Source organism: Henckelia pumila, chromosome 2 (genome assembly GCF_033568475.1).
Source record: "Henckelia pumila isolate YLH828 chromosome 2, ASM3356847v2, whole genome shotgun sequence".
Taxonomy (NCBI): Eukaryota; Viridiplantae; Streptophyta; class Magnoliopsida; order Lamiales; family Gesneriaceae; genus Henckelia; species Henckelia pumila.
Genome location: NC_133121.1, coordinates 151,937,246 through 151,956,394, shown reverse-complemented (window position 1 = coordinate 151,956,394; position 19,149 = coordinate 151,937,246). Strand labels below are relative to the sequence as shown.

Sequence of the window (19,149 nt, the reverse complement as noted above, 5' to 3'; positions counted from 1 at the left end):
CCAAAATCAGAACCACTTTATAGAGACCAACCGCATGGAACCCAAAAATATGCACTAGCATTTCATAACTTAAAACCTTTAAAACCCTTTGACGATTGACTACTCCACATTACAACCATCGAAAAACCACCTAATACTCCCTTTTTGACCAGCAAGTGCCCTTGAACTTAGCCTCGTGCCCGAAGCTAGCTCATGTCAAGGTTTTAGCCCGACATGCCTTATCCAACTTATTCAAATGCCACAACCAAGTACCTAACCTAAAATCCTCTAACTCCAGCCCTTAACACTCATCTATTACATTGTCAAGAACACTTTTACACCCCTAAAAATCAACATGGACAGCCCCTTAACACCATTCATCCATTTCTTCAAAATTCGAGTTCAAATGACCACAATAACATGCCGAATTTGTAACTTTTCAATGTACAACTTCAAGAATATTACATAACCTGATACATGACTCAAATACACCCAAACACACATGGATTAGGATCGAATTTACACATACACAATCTGAAATTTCTTCAAACTCTCGAAATGCACCAATTTAATGCAAGTTTCCACCTCAAATAAACATACAACTCATTCTAGCAACAAAAGGAGTTAAAATTTCAAAATTTATTCATGGACCCTTGCTGATTTTTGAACAAAACAGAGCCATACATACATATAAGATGAAAAATTAGAAATCAAATCAAGATTAGAGCAAGAAACATAATATTCTATGCTTGGTGTTCAAAGGAAGCACAAATCTTGCCTCAACTTGGATTACGCAAGAAAAGAAGGGACGAGATGCTGCTGGTTTCTCATGTTCAGCAGCTGAAGAGACCTCCAAGGGACGGCTTCAGGTCGGCACGGTGGTGGCTGGTGGTCGACGGTGGTCGGAGGGATGGCAAGGAGGGAGGCCGATGGCCTTGGAGCTTAGGGAGAGAAAGGGGCGGCTATTTTGGGGCTAGGGTTTGGGGAATGAAGTTTAATTGTGTTGTGTAGAGTGTTCTAGATGTATTATATTTATATGTATTAGTGTATGTATGTATGTATGTATAGGTAGGTGTATGGGTAGTGTGTGTACTTAAAAGTGCTACTACACTTATAAAAGTGTCACTTTTATTTTACAAATTTTACTCTACAAATTAATTACACCAATTTTGATTTCTAAGTTTAAAAAAAATCCTAAAATTAAATATAAAACTAAATTTTTTACTAGTCCGGGTCCGAAAAGGCTAATTTTGAGAAATATTGAAAATTATGCTCAAGAATGCACTAAAGCGATTTTTGGCACTCGAATATTTTAAAAGCAAAAATTCCATTTATTTTCCTCACCTCCTATAAATTTTAACTCTCATAATAAAATGTAAGGTTTCATCGCTAAGTACACCATCACAGTGTGCCGGAGTCGGAGATCACTGAACTCAAGTATCTCAAATAAATAAATTTAAATATTTGAGTAACTTAACCTTAAAGAAATTTAAATGCATCAAATCCTAAAAAATTTTGAATTTTAAATATCCAAGCTAAATTAGGCATGGAATTTAAATTACAGAATCTATGCGTTACAATTCCTCCCTCCATAATACAAAATTTCGTCCTCGGAATTAAAACTTATCAAAGAGCTCTGGGTGAAGAGTCCTGATATCTGCCTCGGTCTCCCAAGTGGCTTCCTCGTCCGAGTGGTGCAACCATCTCACCTTTACAATCGGAATCAACTTGTTACAGAGTCTCCTCTCTTGCCTCTCCAGAATCCTGTCGGGCCTCTCTTCATACATCATGTGCGGAGAAAGTTGGAGGGGTTCAAAACTAAGCACATGTAAAGGATTTGAGATGTACTTCCTCAACATGGATACGTGGAAGACATTATATACTCCATCAAGGCTAGGAGGCAAGGCCACACTATAAGCTAACGTCCCCACTCTGTCCAATATCTCAAAAGGTCCAATGAACCTCGGAGCCAATTTCCCCTTCTTCCTGAATCTCATCACGCCTTTCATAGGAGCTACTCGGACAAATACATGATCGCCCATCAAAAACTCCAAGTCTCTCCTCCTATGATCAGCGTAACTCTTCTGCCTGCTCTGCGTAGTCTTCATCCTATCACGGATCTTGACTACTACATCGACAGTCTGCTGAGCAATCTCCGGTCCTAGCTCTGATATCTCTCCAACCTTATCCAACAACATTGGAGATCTGCACTGTCTCTCAAAGAGTGCCTCATAGGGAGCCATACAAATAGTGATCTGATAGCTATTATTATACGCAAACTCCACGAAAGGTAACCTTGACTCCCAAATACCCTGAAAGTCAATGACACATGCCCTCAAGAGATCCTCCAAGATCTGGATTACCCTCTCGGATTGCCCATCTGTCTGAGGGTGAAAGACAGTACTGAACAGAATCTTCGACCCCAAAGCCACATGAAGACTCTTCCAACAAGATGAAGTAAACCGTTGATCTCTATCAGACACAATGGAAACAGGGATGCCATGAAGTTTGACTATCTCCCGGATGTATAACTCTGCATACTATGCCATAGAGAAGGTCGTCCTCATGGGGAGAAAGTGCCCCGACTTAGTGAGACGGTCTAGAATAACCCAAATGGCATTCGATCCCCTCACTGACCTAGGAAACCCTACAACAAAATTCATGCTAACATTCTCCCATTTCCACTCGGGAATAGGGAGTGGCTTAAGCAACCCAGTCGGCCTCTGATGCTCTGCCTTAACCTGCTGGCACGTCAGACACTTAGCCACAAAACGGGAAATATCACGCTTCATGTCCGGCCACCAGTATAACTACTGGAGATCCCGATATGTCTTTGTACTCCCTGGGTGGATGGATTACGGCGATGCATGAGCCTCTGACATGATCGTATCTTGCAAAGAGTCACATGCAGTCACCCAAAACTAACCTCTGAACTTCCCAATCCCATCAACCACTGTGTGCAATCCACTGCCTTTCTCCTCATCTTTCTTCCTCCACTTCCTCAACTGCTAATCACTCGCCTGCTCAGTATGGATACGGTCAAACACTGTGGTCCGCACTGATAGTGAAGATAGTCGGGGTACCTTACCCCTGGCATGAAACTCTAGCCAAACCTTTGAATCTCATACTGCAACGGTCTAGACACTGACAAAGAGGTAATCACTGCTGCCTTCCAACTCAAAGAATCTGCGACGACATTAGCTTTACCCGGGTGGTGACTAATGTCACAATCATAGTCCTTCACCAGCTCAAGCCATCTCCATTGCCTCATATTTAACTCTTTATGGGTGAAGAATTATTTGAGGCTCTTATGGTCTGTAAAAATCTTGCACTTCTCTCCATAGAGATAGTGCCTCCAAATCTTAAGTGCGAATACCACTGCTGCCAACTCCAAATCGTAACTAGGATAATTCTTCTCATGCTCCTTCAGCTTCCTAGAAGCATAAACAATAACTATATCACACTACATGAGAATTTCCCCTAATCCCAACTTAGAAGCATCAGTATACACAACAAAATCACCCTGCCCTGATGGCATAGCTAACACCGGTGCTGTCGTAAGAGCCTTCTTCAACACATCAATGCATTAACGCCCCAATTTATCTTAATTAAGTTTATTTGAGATAATCGGAGATTACAGAGTTCAAGAGCCGACTTGATTTTGATCAGGGTCTATTTTGCAAATTTTTTATTTTTCAAGGACTAAAATGCAAATATCAAGTTTATTAGATATTTAAAGGAGCTTTGACTTGTCTCACTTCTCCATCTTCCTCCCCTTGGCCGATTCCTCCGTTAGAGAAGCCTCCCAAGCTTCTTCAAGCTTTGTGATTCCGGTTTCTGCTCGATCCGTCCATTAGAATTTATTTCTGAAGGCAGATTAGCGATCACGACAACGAGAGCTTCGTTCTATAGTAAGTTTTTCTCCAATCAGTTTCACTTCTATTTTCGGATGTTTTTAGAATCGATTGAGTTTTGGTTATGTTGTTCTTGAACGAGTTCTTATCGTTTATTCTCAGTCGGTTTTGAAATAGAGCGTCGTTCGGAATTGTTATGATTTTTGGAAGCCTAATTCGAAAATGGGGATTTTGAGATGTGTTGTATTTGTTTTGTTGTTGTTGTTGTTTTAGCATTGATTTGAGTTGTTTGCAATGCTGTACTGCTGTCTGCGTTTCTGGTTTGATCAGTTTATAGCCGTTATGCCGCCGGTTTGAGTTTTGGAATTTTGAACCTTTTGAATCGTAGAACTTTGGAAAATGGGTTTGTTCGTCGTTTTTGATCATCCTTTGCCTATGTATAGATTCGTTTGAAGTTTGTCGAGCCCAGAGTTAGCAGAAGTCGATCGTTGAAGAGTTGGACGAAGAGCGGTAAAGAGTTTACCTTGAGCGATGTTGTTGTTTAGGTTGTATAGTTTTTGATATAACCTTTTATTGTAGCTTATCCAGAGTTGGAGCTATTCGTATCCAAAGGTACAAGCAGTCATCGTTTTAGCGGGATAGCACACTCGATACAGTTGGTTCTTGAGTTTCCCTTAAAATCACATACTTGCATCAATACTTGTTCTAGAATGGGGGACTTGTATTTTTTTGTTTGATATTTGTTATTATGGCTTGATGCTTTATGTTTTTCTTATGCATTCATTTCGAGCCCAAATCTTTGATTTCACCGGGCTGTACGCACTTTTTGTTTAGACGTTTGGGGGCTATACTGCGAGTGGCCTGGGTTGTAGAAGTTCACCTAGTGTCAGCATACTCATTATAATCGCACAAAAGTCTAGGGGTATGAGAAACGTGGAACCACCTCGATTGGGAAAGTCGGTGAGTTGTTACGTGATCTCATCCTTGGGATCCCAAAAGTATAGCAGCAATCCCTTGTTTATCAGAGTTGATATCACAATTTTAAAGACATGCATTTCATTCGTCTTAAATTGAATATGTTGTCTTGAAATCATGTTGTTGATATATTACTTGTATTGCATGTTATGTTGCTTTTACTGGGAATATCATTCTCACCGGAGTTATCCGGCTGTTGCTTTGTTTTGTATGTGTACTTGGCGACAGGTGGGGCCGGATCAAGTCAGAGGCAGCATGCTGGGGTTGAGTTGAGTAGAAGTGAGGACTCGGTGTCTTTAGAAGTTGAATTGTAATTTGAACTTGTTTTGTATTCGGAATGTAATCTAGAACCGATGCATGTTCTACTGGTTTGAATAATGTACAACTCTAGACCTACCTTTTACTCTTTATGCATGTTGTATTGAGTTTTTAGCATTGTGGAATGGAAGAAATGGATTGTGTTAGCATGTATTTTTGTTCTGCTGAACTTATCTTTTTCTGGTGCAGCAGGGCACGGACCCCGTGCCACGTCCGTTCAAGGGTTCGTGTCCCATCGCAAGCTTGGAGTATGTTTTTTTGTTGAGTGCACGGACCTCGTGCCACCTCCGGGTGAGGGTCCGTGTAGTTGGTGATGAAACTTAAAATTTGTAATTATTTATATGTTAAAAAGTGTGTTTTAAAATTTAAGTTTAATTAAAATTATGAAGTTGTATTATTTTAGTGTTATGTGTTTATATTTAAATATTTTACTAAAATGTTGTATTTTACGGTTTGCGCAGGTTTGGTAAAAATAAAATTACTCAAGCTACAGAGGTCATAATGGAGTAATCTCAAAACCTGTAGAATCACAAAAGAGGCATCTTCAACTTTGTAGAAGACAAGAAATTCCAAAAACTTCATTAAGATGATCAAAATAATCAAACATCAAAATGGAGATAGATTTACTTTTACTATGACTAGCTTGGAGTAAAAATATCATAAGTATTTCATATTTTATCCAAAAGGGGTGAATGAGTTGTCCAAACACATCTACACAAAATATCCTACGTGTTCTATGTTGAAAAGAAAGGTTGAATCGGTGGTCTAAGGCATCAAACATGCCAATTAAAGTTGGGTCATGGTATTGACATTCAAGGAGACAAGCACCCACCAACTTTACTATTTCACATTTAATGAGCCTTTGACTCTTGCTCTCATTTGGCCTATAAATAGATGTGTTGTATAAGCTTTGTAGTGTGCAAGAGTGTAGAGAATTCTTCATTTGTAAAATAAATATTGTGTGTGTAAGAATAAAAGTTTGAGTGTGCAAGTTTCTCAAGTTCAAGTATGAAATTTCTTTTATTTTTATTCTTGAGTTTCATGTTCATGGAAAGCTAAATCTTTTTATGTCAAGGTGAAAAGGTTTCATTGTTGGTCAAGTAAGATTGTCTATATTTTGTATATTCTTTTCTTTTCTATTTTTATTTTTACTAATGGATCTTTATTTGTAGGTATAATTTTGGATGATTTGTTGTTATCTATTTACATCAAATGCTTGGTACCTTGAATGTGGTTACCTTGATTTGTTGTCAAATATGATACAATAAATACTACAATAATTATATACTATAAATATATGTATCTATTTATAATAAAGTCATATATATTATTTAGACGATAGCGTGACACTGTCGGTTGTTCTAAATAATATATTGTGATTTGAACTAACATTTACTTTCTCGCATCTAACTTTTACTTTATCGCAACTAACATTTACTTTTCCGCAACTAACATTTACTTTCTCGCATCTAACATAAAGTCATATATTTTATTTAGATGATAGCGTGGCTCTGCCGGTTGTTCTAAATAAAATATTGTGATTTGATCTAACATTTACTTTTATGTCAATTTATATTTATGCATTTATATATATATTATGGGTACCATGTATTAAATATCGATTGATATTAATATAGTGGGAACTATATTATATGATATACTTGTTTAAATATTTAATTGTTCTTTTTATGTTTATATTTATTCATCTATATATATATTATGGGTACCATGTATTAAATATCGGTTAATCTGATATTAATATAGTGGGAACTATATTATATGATATACTTGTTTAAATATTTCATTGTTCTTTTATGTTTATTTTTATTTTAGTTTCTTTTATTTATTTTTATTAAGCAATCTTAAATAAACCAACAATGAACCTTTGAAACCTTGACAATTTTATAATTTGTGTATTTGAAGTTTTATAATAATATTTTCATCTATAATATATTATTGCTAAAATTAAACTTACAACATCCTCTCCGTGGATCGATCTCGTACTCACGAGTATATTACTTGCAGACAACCTACACTTGGGTGAATTACAATTTAAGTTGTAGCAAGTTTTTGGCGCCGTTGCCGGGGAGGTATAAATTAAGTTTAATTTTGTTATTATGTAAATAGTATGTTGTTTTTAATTGTATGATTGTTTGGAGTCGTAAACAAAGTGGTAGACTTGTTCGAGTAACTGAAAATATTTTAAACATGGACGATAATTCTAATAATCAAGATGATAATAATAATAATAATCATCATCAAGAACATGAACAACCAAGAACACTTAGGCACCATATGAATCCAATAAGAACTAGTACACCATCTTGTTTAGTTTTTCCTCCTGATGCATCTAATTTCAATTTTAAGCCACAAGTCATTCAACTTTTACCAAATTTTCATGGATTAGATTCTGAAAATCCATATTTGCATTTAAGAGAATTTGAGTAGGTTTGCAACACTTATAATGATCAAAATTGTAGCATGGATACTGTTCGATTAAAGCTTTTCCCTTTTTCCTTAAAAGATAAAGCTAAAACATGGTTGCAAAATTTGAGATCAAGTTCAATAAGATCATGGGAAGAAATGCAACAACAATTTCTAAAAAAGTTTTTTCCTTCCCATAGAACAAACTCTTTTAAAAGACAAATTACAACTTTTTCTCAAAAACAAGGGGAAACATTTTATCAATGTTGGGATAGATATAAAGAGTTACTTAATACATGCCCACATCATGGTTTTGAAATATGGAGAATAGTTTCTCACTTTTATGAAGGTTTAATACCTAAAGATAGGCAAATGATAGAATTCATGTGTAATGGAACTTTTGAAGATAAAAACCCAAATGAAGCTATGGAATATTTGGAGTCATTAGCAGAAAATGCTCAAAATTGGGATAATATAGGCTCAATTGAACCACCAAGTAAAACCAATAATTCAACAAATGGGGGTGGTATTTATCATCTTAAAGATGATGTAGATGTTCAAGCTAAACTTGCATCTTTAGCAAGAAAAATCGAGTCATTAGAAATGAAAAAGAGTGATCAATTAAAAAGTGTTCAAGAAATTGTTTGTCATATATGTGACACACATGATCATCTTACAAAAAATTGTCCTACTTTGCCTTCATTTAAAGAATGTCTCCATGAACAAGCCAATTATGTTAACAATTTTAAAAAACCAACATTAGATCCTTTTTCACAAACATACAATCCTGGTTGGAGAAATCATCCCAATTTTAGTTGGAGGAACGATAATAATGCACAACCTTCACAACAACCTCTTCAAAATAACCAAAATCATCAAGGTTATGCTCCTTATATCCCACCTCCAAGAAAAAATTTTGAATATGAAATTCATGCATACATTCAAAAGCAAGAGTCTATCAATATTCAAAACATTCAATCTATGAATGATTTGAAAGAAACTCTTGCAAAATTTGCATCTGCACTTAATATTCATGAAAAAGGAAAATTTCCATCTCAACCACAACCTAACCCTAAAAATCAAAATCAAGAAAAATTTGATCAAGTAAAATCTATTATTACTCTTAGAAGTGGTCAAATAGTTAATGATCCATATAGTGATGAAAACAAAGATCAATTAAACTCAAAGAGTAAGGATTCAAATCCTGATACTTTTGAGAAAGATGATGCTTTGAGTCCTAAAAATAAGAAAATTGATGATAAAATAAATAAACATGTTCCTTTTCCTCATGCATTAGTAAATAATAAAAAACAAAAAAATGATTCTGATATTTATGAAGTTTTTAAACAAGTAAAAATAAATATTCCATTATTAGATGCTATTAAACAAGTGCCTTCTTATGCAAAGTTTTTAAAAGATTTATGTACTGTGAAAAGACAATTGCATGTAAAGAAGAAAGCATTCTTAACGGAGCAAGTAAGCTCTATTATTCAAAATAATTCTACCTTGAAATATAAAGATCCCGGTTGTCCAACAATTTCATGTATTATTGGAAAAAATAAAATTAAAAAAGCTTTGTTAGATTTGGGAGCAAGTGTGAATTTAATTCCTTATTCAGTTTATGAAAAGCTTAATTTGGGAGATTTAAAACCTACATCTGTCACTCTTTTACTAGCCGATAGGTCAATCAAAATACCTAGAGGTATCGTAGAAGATGTGTTAGTTCAAGTCGATAAATTCATATATCCTGTGGATTTTATTGTCTTGGATACACAACCAATAGAAGTACATAACGAAATTCCAGTAATATTGGGACGTCCATTTCTAGCAACTTCAAATGCTTTAATTAATTGTCGAAATGGAATAATGAAATTGTCTTTTGGAAATATGACTTTAGAACTTAATGTGTTCAATTTATGTAAACAACCAAGTATTAATGAAGATGAAGATGATAATGCAATAGAAACAATTGTGGAAGAAAATATACACCAAGAAAACTTAAATCAACAATCTGAAGTTTGTTTAGTGGAAAGTTTTGATTCAAAAAATGTTTTTAAATCAAAGTTATTTGAAGAAATTAATGAACTTGAAGAAGTAAAAGAAAATGATCGTCCAAAACTTGAATTAAAACCCTTGCCAATAGAACTAAAATATGCTTTTCTTGGTGAAAATCAAACATATCCTATTGTAATATCTTCTACCCTCTTACCAAAACAAGAAGAAGATGTAATAACACTACTTAAAAAACACAAAAATGCAATTGGATGGACTTTGCAAGATATAAAAGGTATAAATCCTTTAATCTGCACACATAGAATTCACTTGGAAGAAAATGCTAAAACATATCAACAACCACAAAGAAGATTAAATCCACACATGAAAGAAGTTGTTAAAAATGAAGTTTTAAAACTATTAGATGCCGGAATTATTTATCCAATCTCGGATAGTAAATGGGTAAGTCCAACACAAGTAGTACCAAAAAAATCAGGCATCACTGTTATAAAAAATGAAAAGGGAGAATTATTACAAGCTAGGATTCCATCTAGTTGGCGTATGTGCATTGATTATAGAAAATTAAATGATGCAACTAGAAAAGATCACTTTCCGTTACCATTTTTAGATCAAATTTTAGAGAAAGTGGCAGGTAATCCTTATTATTGTTTTCTTGATGGGTATTCGGGGTATTATCAAATACCAATATCATTAGAAGATCAAGAAAAAACTACTTTCACTTGTCCGTTCGGAACTTTTGCTTTTAAAAGAATGCCATTTGGTTTATGTAATGCCCCGGCTACTTTTCAAAGATGCATGCTAAGTATTTTTAGTGACATGATTGAAGAATTTGTGGAAGTTTTTATGGATGATATAACTGTTTTTGGAAACTCATTTGAAAACTGTCTTAAAAATTTGGAAGAAGTTTTAAAAAGATGTGAAGAAAAAAATCTTGTTTTAAATTGGGAAAAATGTCACTACATGGTTAAATCCGGAATTGTGTTAGGGCATGTCATATCTGAAAAAGGAATTGAAGTTGATAAAGCTAAGGTTGATGTTATTGCTAATCTACCATCACCAAACACGATCAAAGAAATTCGATCATTTTTTGGTCATGCGGGATTTTATAGAAGATTTATAAAAAATTTTAGCATAATATCGAAACCAATTTCAAATCTTTTAACAAAAGATGCACAATTTGAATGGACTCAAGAATGTGAAACTTCTTTTAAAAAAATAATTAATCTTTTAACTACATCACCTATTTTACAACCTCCTGATTGGTCTTTACCATTTGAATTAATGTGTGATGCAAGTGATTATGCTGTAGGAGCCGTGTTAGGACAAAGAAAAGAAGGTAAACCTTATGTGATCTATTATGCAAGTAGAACCTTAAATAGTGCTCAAATCAATTATTCAACAACTGAAAAAGAATTACTTTCAGTAGTGTTTGCATTAGATAAATTTCGATCCTATTTAATTGGTTCTACTACTATTGTTTACACTGATCATTCTGCCATAAAATATTTATCAAATAAACAAGATTCTAAGCCGAGATTAATAAGATGGATTTTGTTGTTACAAGAATTTGATCTTGTAATAAAAGATAAAAAAGGAAAAGAAAATGTAGTAGCCGATCATTTATCAAGAATAATTTCTGAATCATCTCAAAATGAAATACCAATAAATGAAAATTTTCCGGATGATCAACTATTTTATGCTACTACTATGCCTTGGTTTGCTAATATTGTAAATTTTCTTGTGACAAATAAAATGCCTTCTCATTGGAGTTCACAAGATAAAAATAAATTCTTGAAAGAGGTCAAAAAATTTTATTGGGATGATCCTTATTTGTTTAAGTATTGTCCTGATCAAATTTTTCGACGATGCATATCCGACAATGAGATAAGTAGTGTCATTAAATTTTGTCATTCTGAGGCATGTGGAGGTCATTTTTCGTCAAAGAAAACAGCTGCAAAAATCTTTCAATGTGGATTTTATTGGCCTTCTTTATTCAAAGATACACATTCATTTTGCAAATCTTGTGAAAATTGTCAGAAAATGGGTTCAATTTCAAAACGAAACATGATGCCTTTAAATCCAATCATGATTATTGAAATATTTGACAGTTGGGGAATAGATTTTATGGGTCCATTTCCATTATCTTTTGGATTCACTTATATTTTAGTAGCTGTCGATTATGTTTCAAAATGGATTGAAGCAATTGCATGTAGAACTAATGATCATAAAGTTGTGATAAAATTTTTGAAAGAAAATATTTTTAGTCGATTTGGAATACCTAGAGCTATAATAAGTGATGGGGGAAGTCATTTTATAAATAAATCATTTTCTTCGTTGTTAAGAAAATATGGTATTACACATAAAGTTTCTACTCCATATCACCCTCAAACGAATGGTCAGGTTGAACTTGCAAATAAAGAAATAAAACAAATTTTGGAAAAAACAGTCAATCCAAATCGAAAAGATTGGTCTTTAAGATTAAGTGATGCATTATGGGCATATAGAACTGCATTTAAAACATCATTGGGGATGTCACCATATAGATTAGTTTTTGGAAAGCATTGTCATTTACCTGTTGAAATTGAACATAAAGCTTATTGGGCAATTAAAGCGTTTAATACTAATTTAGATGATGCATCTAAATCAAGAAAATTGCAATTAAATGAACTAGAAGAATTAAGAAATGATGCATATGAAAATGCAAAGATTTATAAAGATAAAACAAAAGCATTTCATGATAAAAATATTATGAGAAAATCTTTTGAAATCGGACAAAAAGTTTTACTTTATAATTCTCGCTTGCATTTGTTTCCAGGAAAACTTAGATCGCGATGGTCTGGACCATTTATTGTTAAATTTGTCTATCCTCATGGTGCTGTTGATGTTGAAAATCCTAAAAATAATAATGTATTTAAAGTTAATGGGCAAAGATTTAAACCGTTTATAGAAAATGAAGTTCTTAATGAAGAGTTTATGCCTTTATATGAACCAACTTAATTGTTACTTATATTTTTATTTTATTTTTGCAGAATTGAGTTCACTTCCCGGTTAAGTGGCGGATAACGGTACTTCGTGACTACTTTCAGTCGGTTTTATTTCAATTTCCCAAAATAATTGAATATATATATAAATATATATTATGGATGAAGCTATCAAAAAACTTGGTAAATATTTTCCATCTGTTTCTAAAAAAGTTCTGAGAATGATTTATGAAGGCAGATGTGAAAGGTTGAGAATGCTTATGCAAAAAGGAATCCCGGAGGATATTCGTCTTATAATTGAAGCCAAGGTTCGATTAGGTGGTGAAGTTCCAAAATTCTTACTTGTTCGAAATATGTCTGGACTAGGAAAAAGTACCTATGCGAAGAAAAGAAGGGCTAAAAGGTTAGATGTTTGTCATAATTGTGCCAGATGGACTTGTAATAGACAATGCAGATCTTTGGGATATGTTTCCACAAATAGAGAAGATAAAATTGATTTCATTAAGAATGGGCTGAGTAAAGAGTCATTGGATGATATCTCATTGACTCTTGAGACGCATTCTAGTGGAGATGTACAAGGTCAACTTCTCCATTTATGGAAACTATTCCAAGCGCAGCGTCATGGTGATGGTCTTGGGAATCTGACTAAAAAAGACCCTATTTGCCAATTTATAAGAAAATTGGATGGTAAGCCAACCCTCGACTCATAAATATTGAAGGAATACTGTGAGCCACAATCACATCACTGTTTATACGCATGCATGTTATTATTATATATATATATATATATATTTTTTTACTATTTTCATCATTTTGTTCACATCTGTATTTCTATTTCTGTCTTATTCCTTGTTTTCCTTATAAAATCACTCAACTCTCTCTATATTTTTTTTTAAAAAAAGAAAAAAACATGACAGGATCTTCTTCACAAAAATTGAAAAATATTTGTGTCTTTTGTGGTTCTAATACTGGAAAGAATGAAATATTTGTTGATGCAGCAATTAATCTTGAAAAAAAGTTAGCAGAGAGAAAAATTCACTTGGTTTACGGAGGAGGCAATATTGGGTTAATGGGATCTATTTCAATAGCAGCTCATCTTGGAGGTAGTCAGGTTTTGGGTATTATTCCTACAGCTTTAGCTGAAGGAAATATTACAGGTATTACGGTTGGGGAAGAGTTGAAAGTTTCATCAATGTACGAGAGAATAACTAAAATGATAGAAAATTCTGATGCTTTTATTGCCTTACCTGGTGGTTTTGGTACTTTAGAAGAAATTTTTCATGTTGTTTCTTGGGCACAACTTAATATCCATAATAAACCTGTTGGCTTGTTGAATATCAATAACTATTATGATGGTTTGTTGACTTTTCTCGATGTAGCCGTGGAACAAAATTTTATTTCAGAAAATTCACGAAGGATGCTCATCTCTGCTTCGAATGAAGACCAATTAATTGATGATCTCCAAGCTTTTGTTCATCAACCTGATTCAGCTATAACAAAGATCAATTGGTCTCAACCAACCAGTAAGAAAAGAAAACTGGATCATTGATTCAACATGTCATGAAATGGTTTGTGTTTGTTCCTCATCTTCAATAATTCCAGGTGATATCTCTTTCATCATGTACTCTTTATTTTTCTTAAAAAAAAAAAAAATTAAAAACAATGTCATATTCAGGTTTGGGGGAGGGTTTATCTCTAAAAAAAAAAAAAAAAAAAAATTTAAAATTTAAAAAAAAAATATATATTTCTATAATAATATTTATTTTTCTTTTTCAATGGCAGAGTAAGGAGTCAAAAACTCCTGACACGCATTAGTTTTTATTTATCATCTTATCACAATAGATTAGATTTTAATATTCCGTATATATTTAAATTGCAAACTACTAAGAAAATGAAGTCTTTTTGTATAGATGTTTATTTATTCTTCTTTTTATCAATTTAATAGAAAATATATAATTGATGGGATATAAGTTATAAATAATATATAATTGTGTGTTTTCAAATACATATTTTCTAAAACTTTTATGAGTATATAATTAAAGTGATATTGATTGAATAAATAATAACATGTATAATTGAGGGAATTAATTTGTAAAAGTGCAATAGTTACTCACATAAATTTTGTGAGTGAGGGGTAAGAATTGAGAAAACAACTTATAAGCTTTTATTGATTATTAAGAAATGGTTGATTATTAGATTAAACCCATTTTGAAAAAAAAAAAGAAAAAAAAAAGAAAAATGAAAATTGGCTGCAAAGTTGTTTGAAGTTTGATTGTAAAGATGTAGAGTATTAATATCTCTACTATAATTATTAATGTAATAGATTACCTCATAAAAAATAAAAAAATAAATAAACTTTGAAAAAAAAATGTTACATTTTCAAAGTTTATTGGAGGTATTTGATTATGTAAAAACAATTTTGCAGCCAAGCAAAAAAAAAAAAAAACAAAAAAAAAATGGGTTTATTCTTTGTAAATCATCCTATCTTATTTTCAATATTAGGTTATTTGATTGTCTGCTTTACTAGCCATTTTCAAAGAGTGTATAATTTTCTTCCAACTCCATGAGTGAAAAACAGCTATATATGAAATACTTTAACCCGAGAGAATATGGAGTTGAGACTTTTACATTAATATTACTGATGATATACATGTTATGAAAATGATTTCTATTATCCTTTTAATTATATTATTCTCAAAGTTTTTAGAAAATATTTATGTAAAAAAAAAATTATATATATTTAATATTTTGATATTGTGTGAAATATATATGTATAGCCCATCCAATTACATATTGATATATTGGTTGATAATGGGATTTATAAATAAACATATGATCTCCTCACAAGTGTGTTTTTAAAATTTCAAAGTTTGCAAATTTGAATATATATATTAAGGAATAAAAATCTAACTTGTGATTTTATGATATTTTATGATATTTTATTACTAAGGGACTAGTAATTAGCCGGTTTGGGGGTGTGATGAAACTTAAAATTTGTAATTATTTATATGTTAAAAAGTGTGTTTTAAAATTTAAGTTTAATTAAAATTATGAAGTTGTATTATTTTAGTGTTATGTGTTTATATTTAAATGTTTTACTAAAATGTTGTATTTTACGGTTTGCGCAGGTTTGGTAAAAATAAAATTACTCAAGCTATAGAGGTCATAATGGAGTAATCTCAAAACCTGTAGAGTCACAAAAGAGGCATCTTCAACTTTGTAGAAGACAAGAAATTCCAAAAACTTCATTAAGATGATCAAAATAATCAAACATCAAAATAGAGATAGATTTACTTTTACTATGACCAGCTTGGAGTAAAAATATCATAAGTATTTCATATTTTATCCAAAAGGGGTGAATGAGTTGTCCAAACACATCTACACAAAATATCCTACGTGTTCTATGTTGAAAAGAAAGGCTGAATCGGTGGTCTAAGGCATCAAACATGCCAATTAAAGTTGGGTCATTGTATTGACATTCAAGGAGACAAGCACCCACCAACTTTACTATTTCACATTTAATGAGCCTTGGAATCTTGCTCTCATTTGACCTATAAATAGATGTGTTGTATAAGCTTTGTAGTGTGCAAGAGTGTAGAGAATTCTTCATTTGTAAAATAAATATTGTGTGTGTAAGAATAAAAGTTTGAGTGTGCAAGTTTCTCAAGTTCAAGTATGAAATTTCTTTTATTTTTATTCTTGAGTTTCATGTTCATGAAAAGCTAAATCTTTTTATGTCAAGGTGAAAAGGTTTCATTGTTGGTCAAGTAAGATTATCTATATTTTGTATATTCTTTTCTTTTCTATTTTTATTTTTACTAATGGATCTTTATTTGTAGGTATAATTTTGGATGATTTGTTGTTATCTATTTACATCAAATGCTTGGTACCTTGAATGTGGTTACCTTGATTTGTTGTCAAATATGATATAATAAATACTACAATAATTATATACTATAAATATATGTATCTATTTATAATAAAGTCATATATATTATTTAGACGATAGCGTGACACTGTCGGTTGTTCTAAATAATATATTGTGATTTGAACTAACATTTACTTTCTCGCATCTAACTTTTACTTTATCGCAACTAACATTTACTTTTCCGCAACTAACATTTACTTTCTCGCATCTAACTTTTACTTTTCCGCAACTAACATTTACTTTATCGCATCTAACATAAAGTCATATATTTTATTTAGACGATAGCGTGGCTCTGCCGGTTGTTCTAAATAAAATATTGTGATTTGATCTAACATTTACTTTTATGTCAATTTATATTTATGCATTTATATATATATTATGGGTACCATGTATTAAATATCGGTTGATATTAATATAGTGGGAACTATATTATATGATATACTTGTTTAAATATTTAATTGTTCTTTTTATGTTTATATTTATTCATCTATATATATACTATGGGTACCATGTATTAAATATCAGTTAATCTGATATTAATATAGTGGGAACTATATTATATGATATACTTGTTTAAATATTTCATTGTTCTTTTATGTTTATTTTTATTTTAGTTTCTTTTATTTATTTTTATTAAGCAATCTTAAATAAACCAACAATGAACCTTTGAAACCTTGACAATTTTATAATTTGTGTATTTGAAGTTTTATAATAATATTTTCATCTATAATATATTATTGCTAAAATTAAACTTACAACATCCTCTCCGTGGATCGATCTCGTACTCACGAGTATATTACTTGCAGACAACCTACACTTGGATGAATTACAATTTAAGTTGTAGCAGTTGGACAGAAACTTAGGTTTTTAGTGCAATGTTTAAGCACGGACCTGGACACGGAGGTGGTGCAGGGTCCGTGTGTGCTTTAGTTAAATGCACGGACCCGTGCACAGATGTGTGCACGGGGTCCGGACATGTTTTTTTAAAAAAACAATTCTTCTTCTTCTTCTTTTGCTTTTAATCTTGGATCTTGTATTATTATTTATTGTTTAATCCGAGATTAGATTTTTAGAACCGAGGTCTCACAAATGCTCTCTTGACACTCCGGACTCCAAACAAACTTAGCATTCTTCTTGGTCAATGCGGTCAAGGGCACAACAATGGATGAAAATCCCTTGATGAACTTTCTATAATACCCGGCCAATCCTAGGAAGCTGCGAATCTCCGAAGCATTTCCAGGTACGGTCCACTCCTTCACTGCTTGAACCTTCGAGGCATCTACCTCTACACCGCTCTTGGAGATAACACGACCCAAGAATTCTACTCTTTCCAGCCAAAATTCACACTTGCAAAACTTGGTGTACATCTTTCGATCTCGAAGCACCCCTAGAACAGTCCTCAAATGCTGCATGTGCTCCTCTTTGTCCTTGGAGTAAATGAGAATATCATCAATGAAGAAAATGACAAATCGGTCCAAGTAAGGCTGAAACATGCGGTTCATAAGATCCATAAAGACCACAGGTGCGTTTGTCAAACCAAACGGCATGACAAGGAACTCGTAGTGGTCGTAACGAGTCCTAAAATCTATCTTGTACACATCTGACTCCTTCAACTTCAACTGATGATAACCCGAACGAAGATCAATATTCGAAAATACGGAGGCTCCTTGCAATTGATCAAAGAGGTCCTCAATCCTGGGAAGTGGGTACTTATTCTTCACCGTCACCCCATTCAACTCCCGGTAGTCTATACACAATCTTAGACTTCCGTCCTTTTTCTTCACAAAAAGGACCGGTGCGCCCCAAGGAGAGAAACTAGGGCATATAAAACCCTTATCAAGCAACTCTTGAATTTGCTCTTTCAACTCCTTCATCTCCGTAGGAGCCAATCTGTACTGTGCCTTAGAAATTGGCACAATACGAGGGACCAAATTGATAGAGAACTCGTCCACATCCGAAATTACGGGTCTGGCTGGAAACTCTGTCAAAGAGACACTAGACAAGAATGAATCACACCCATACATAATAAGTTGCCTTGATTGCAAAAAGGATATGATCCGGGTCTTCCTCAAACTCATAGCAGCCTCAAACTAGAACGGCTCTACACCCTTAGATCTGACCAACACGGACCTTTACTGAAAGTCAATCACCACAACATTCTTCATCATCCAGTCCATCCCAAGAATCAGATCAAACTCAGGCATAGGCAACACTATCAAATCTGCAACCAATGACTGCCCTTGCAAGAGAAGCTCAAGATTTCTGACTATGCTCTAGGTGGACAACTCTTCCCCTGACGGGATAGTCATTGAGAATCCTACTAGCAACTCTTCTTGCTGAACTCCCCAATTAAGCACAAACACCTCAGAAATAAAAGAGCGTGTAGCCCCCGAGTCTAATAAGGCCTTGGTGGCTACACCATCTGTGGGGACCTCGAGTTGCTAATCTCATTTTAGGGTAATTAATGATTAATAAAACAATTAATCAAACAATAAATGAATATTAAAACCAAGAGCTAAATTTTTTTTTTAAATTCAGCACCTCGCTCGATCGGACAAACTCACTCGATCGAGCGAGCTTGAAAATCAATTTCTCGGGTCTGCATCAATTTTGGCCTCGCTCGATCGGATGAACTCACCCAATCGAGCAAGCCCAAAAGCTCGATTTTCTGTTTTCT

General features: G+C 33.2%; 1 protein-coding gene and 1 non-coding gene across 2 annotated transcripts; one reads left to right on the top strand and one right to left on the bottom strand.

Annotated features, from left to right (window-relative positions):
* Positions 1 to 3,262: 3,262 nt before the first annotated feature.
* LOC140878704 (uncharacterized) lies at positions 3,263 to 18,566 on the top strand. Its single transcript, XM_073282319.1, has 8 exons — positions 3,263 to 3,292; positions 9,615 to 9,769; positions 11,729 to 12,110; positions 12,826 to 12,865; positions 12,911 to 13,067; positions 13,652 to 13,792; positions 13,868 to 14,067; positions 18,355 to 18,566. The coding sequence occupies exons 1-8, from the start codon at positions 3,263 to 3,265 to the stop codon at positions 18,564 to 18,566; spliced, it is 1,317 nt and encodes a 438-aa protein (XP_073138420.1).
* Positions 7,754 to 7,864, bottom strand: LOC140885800 (small nucleolar RNA R71). Its single transcript, XR_012151216.1, has one exon. It is a non-coding gene; the product is annotated as a small nucleolar RNA R71 (small nucleolar RNA).
* Positions 18,567 to 19,149: the final 583 nt, after the last annotated feature.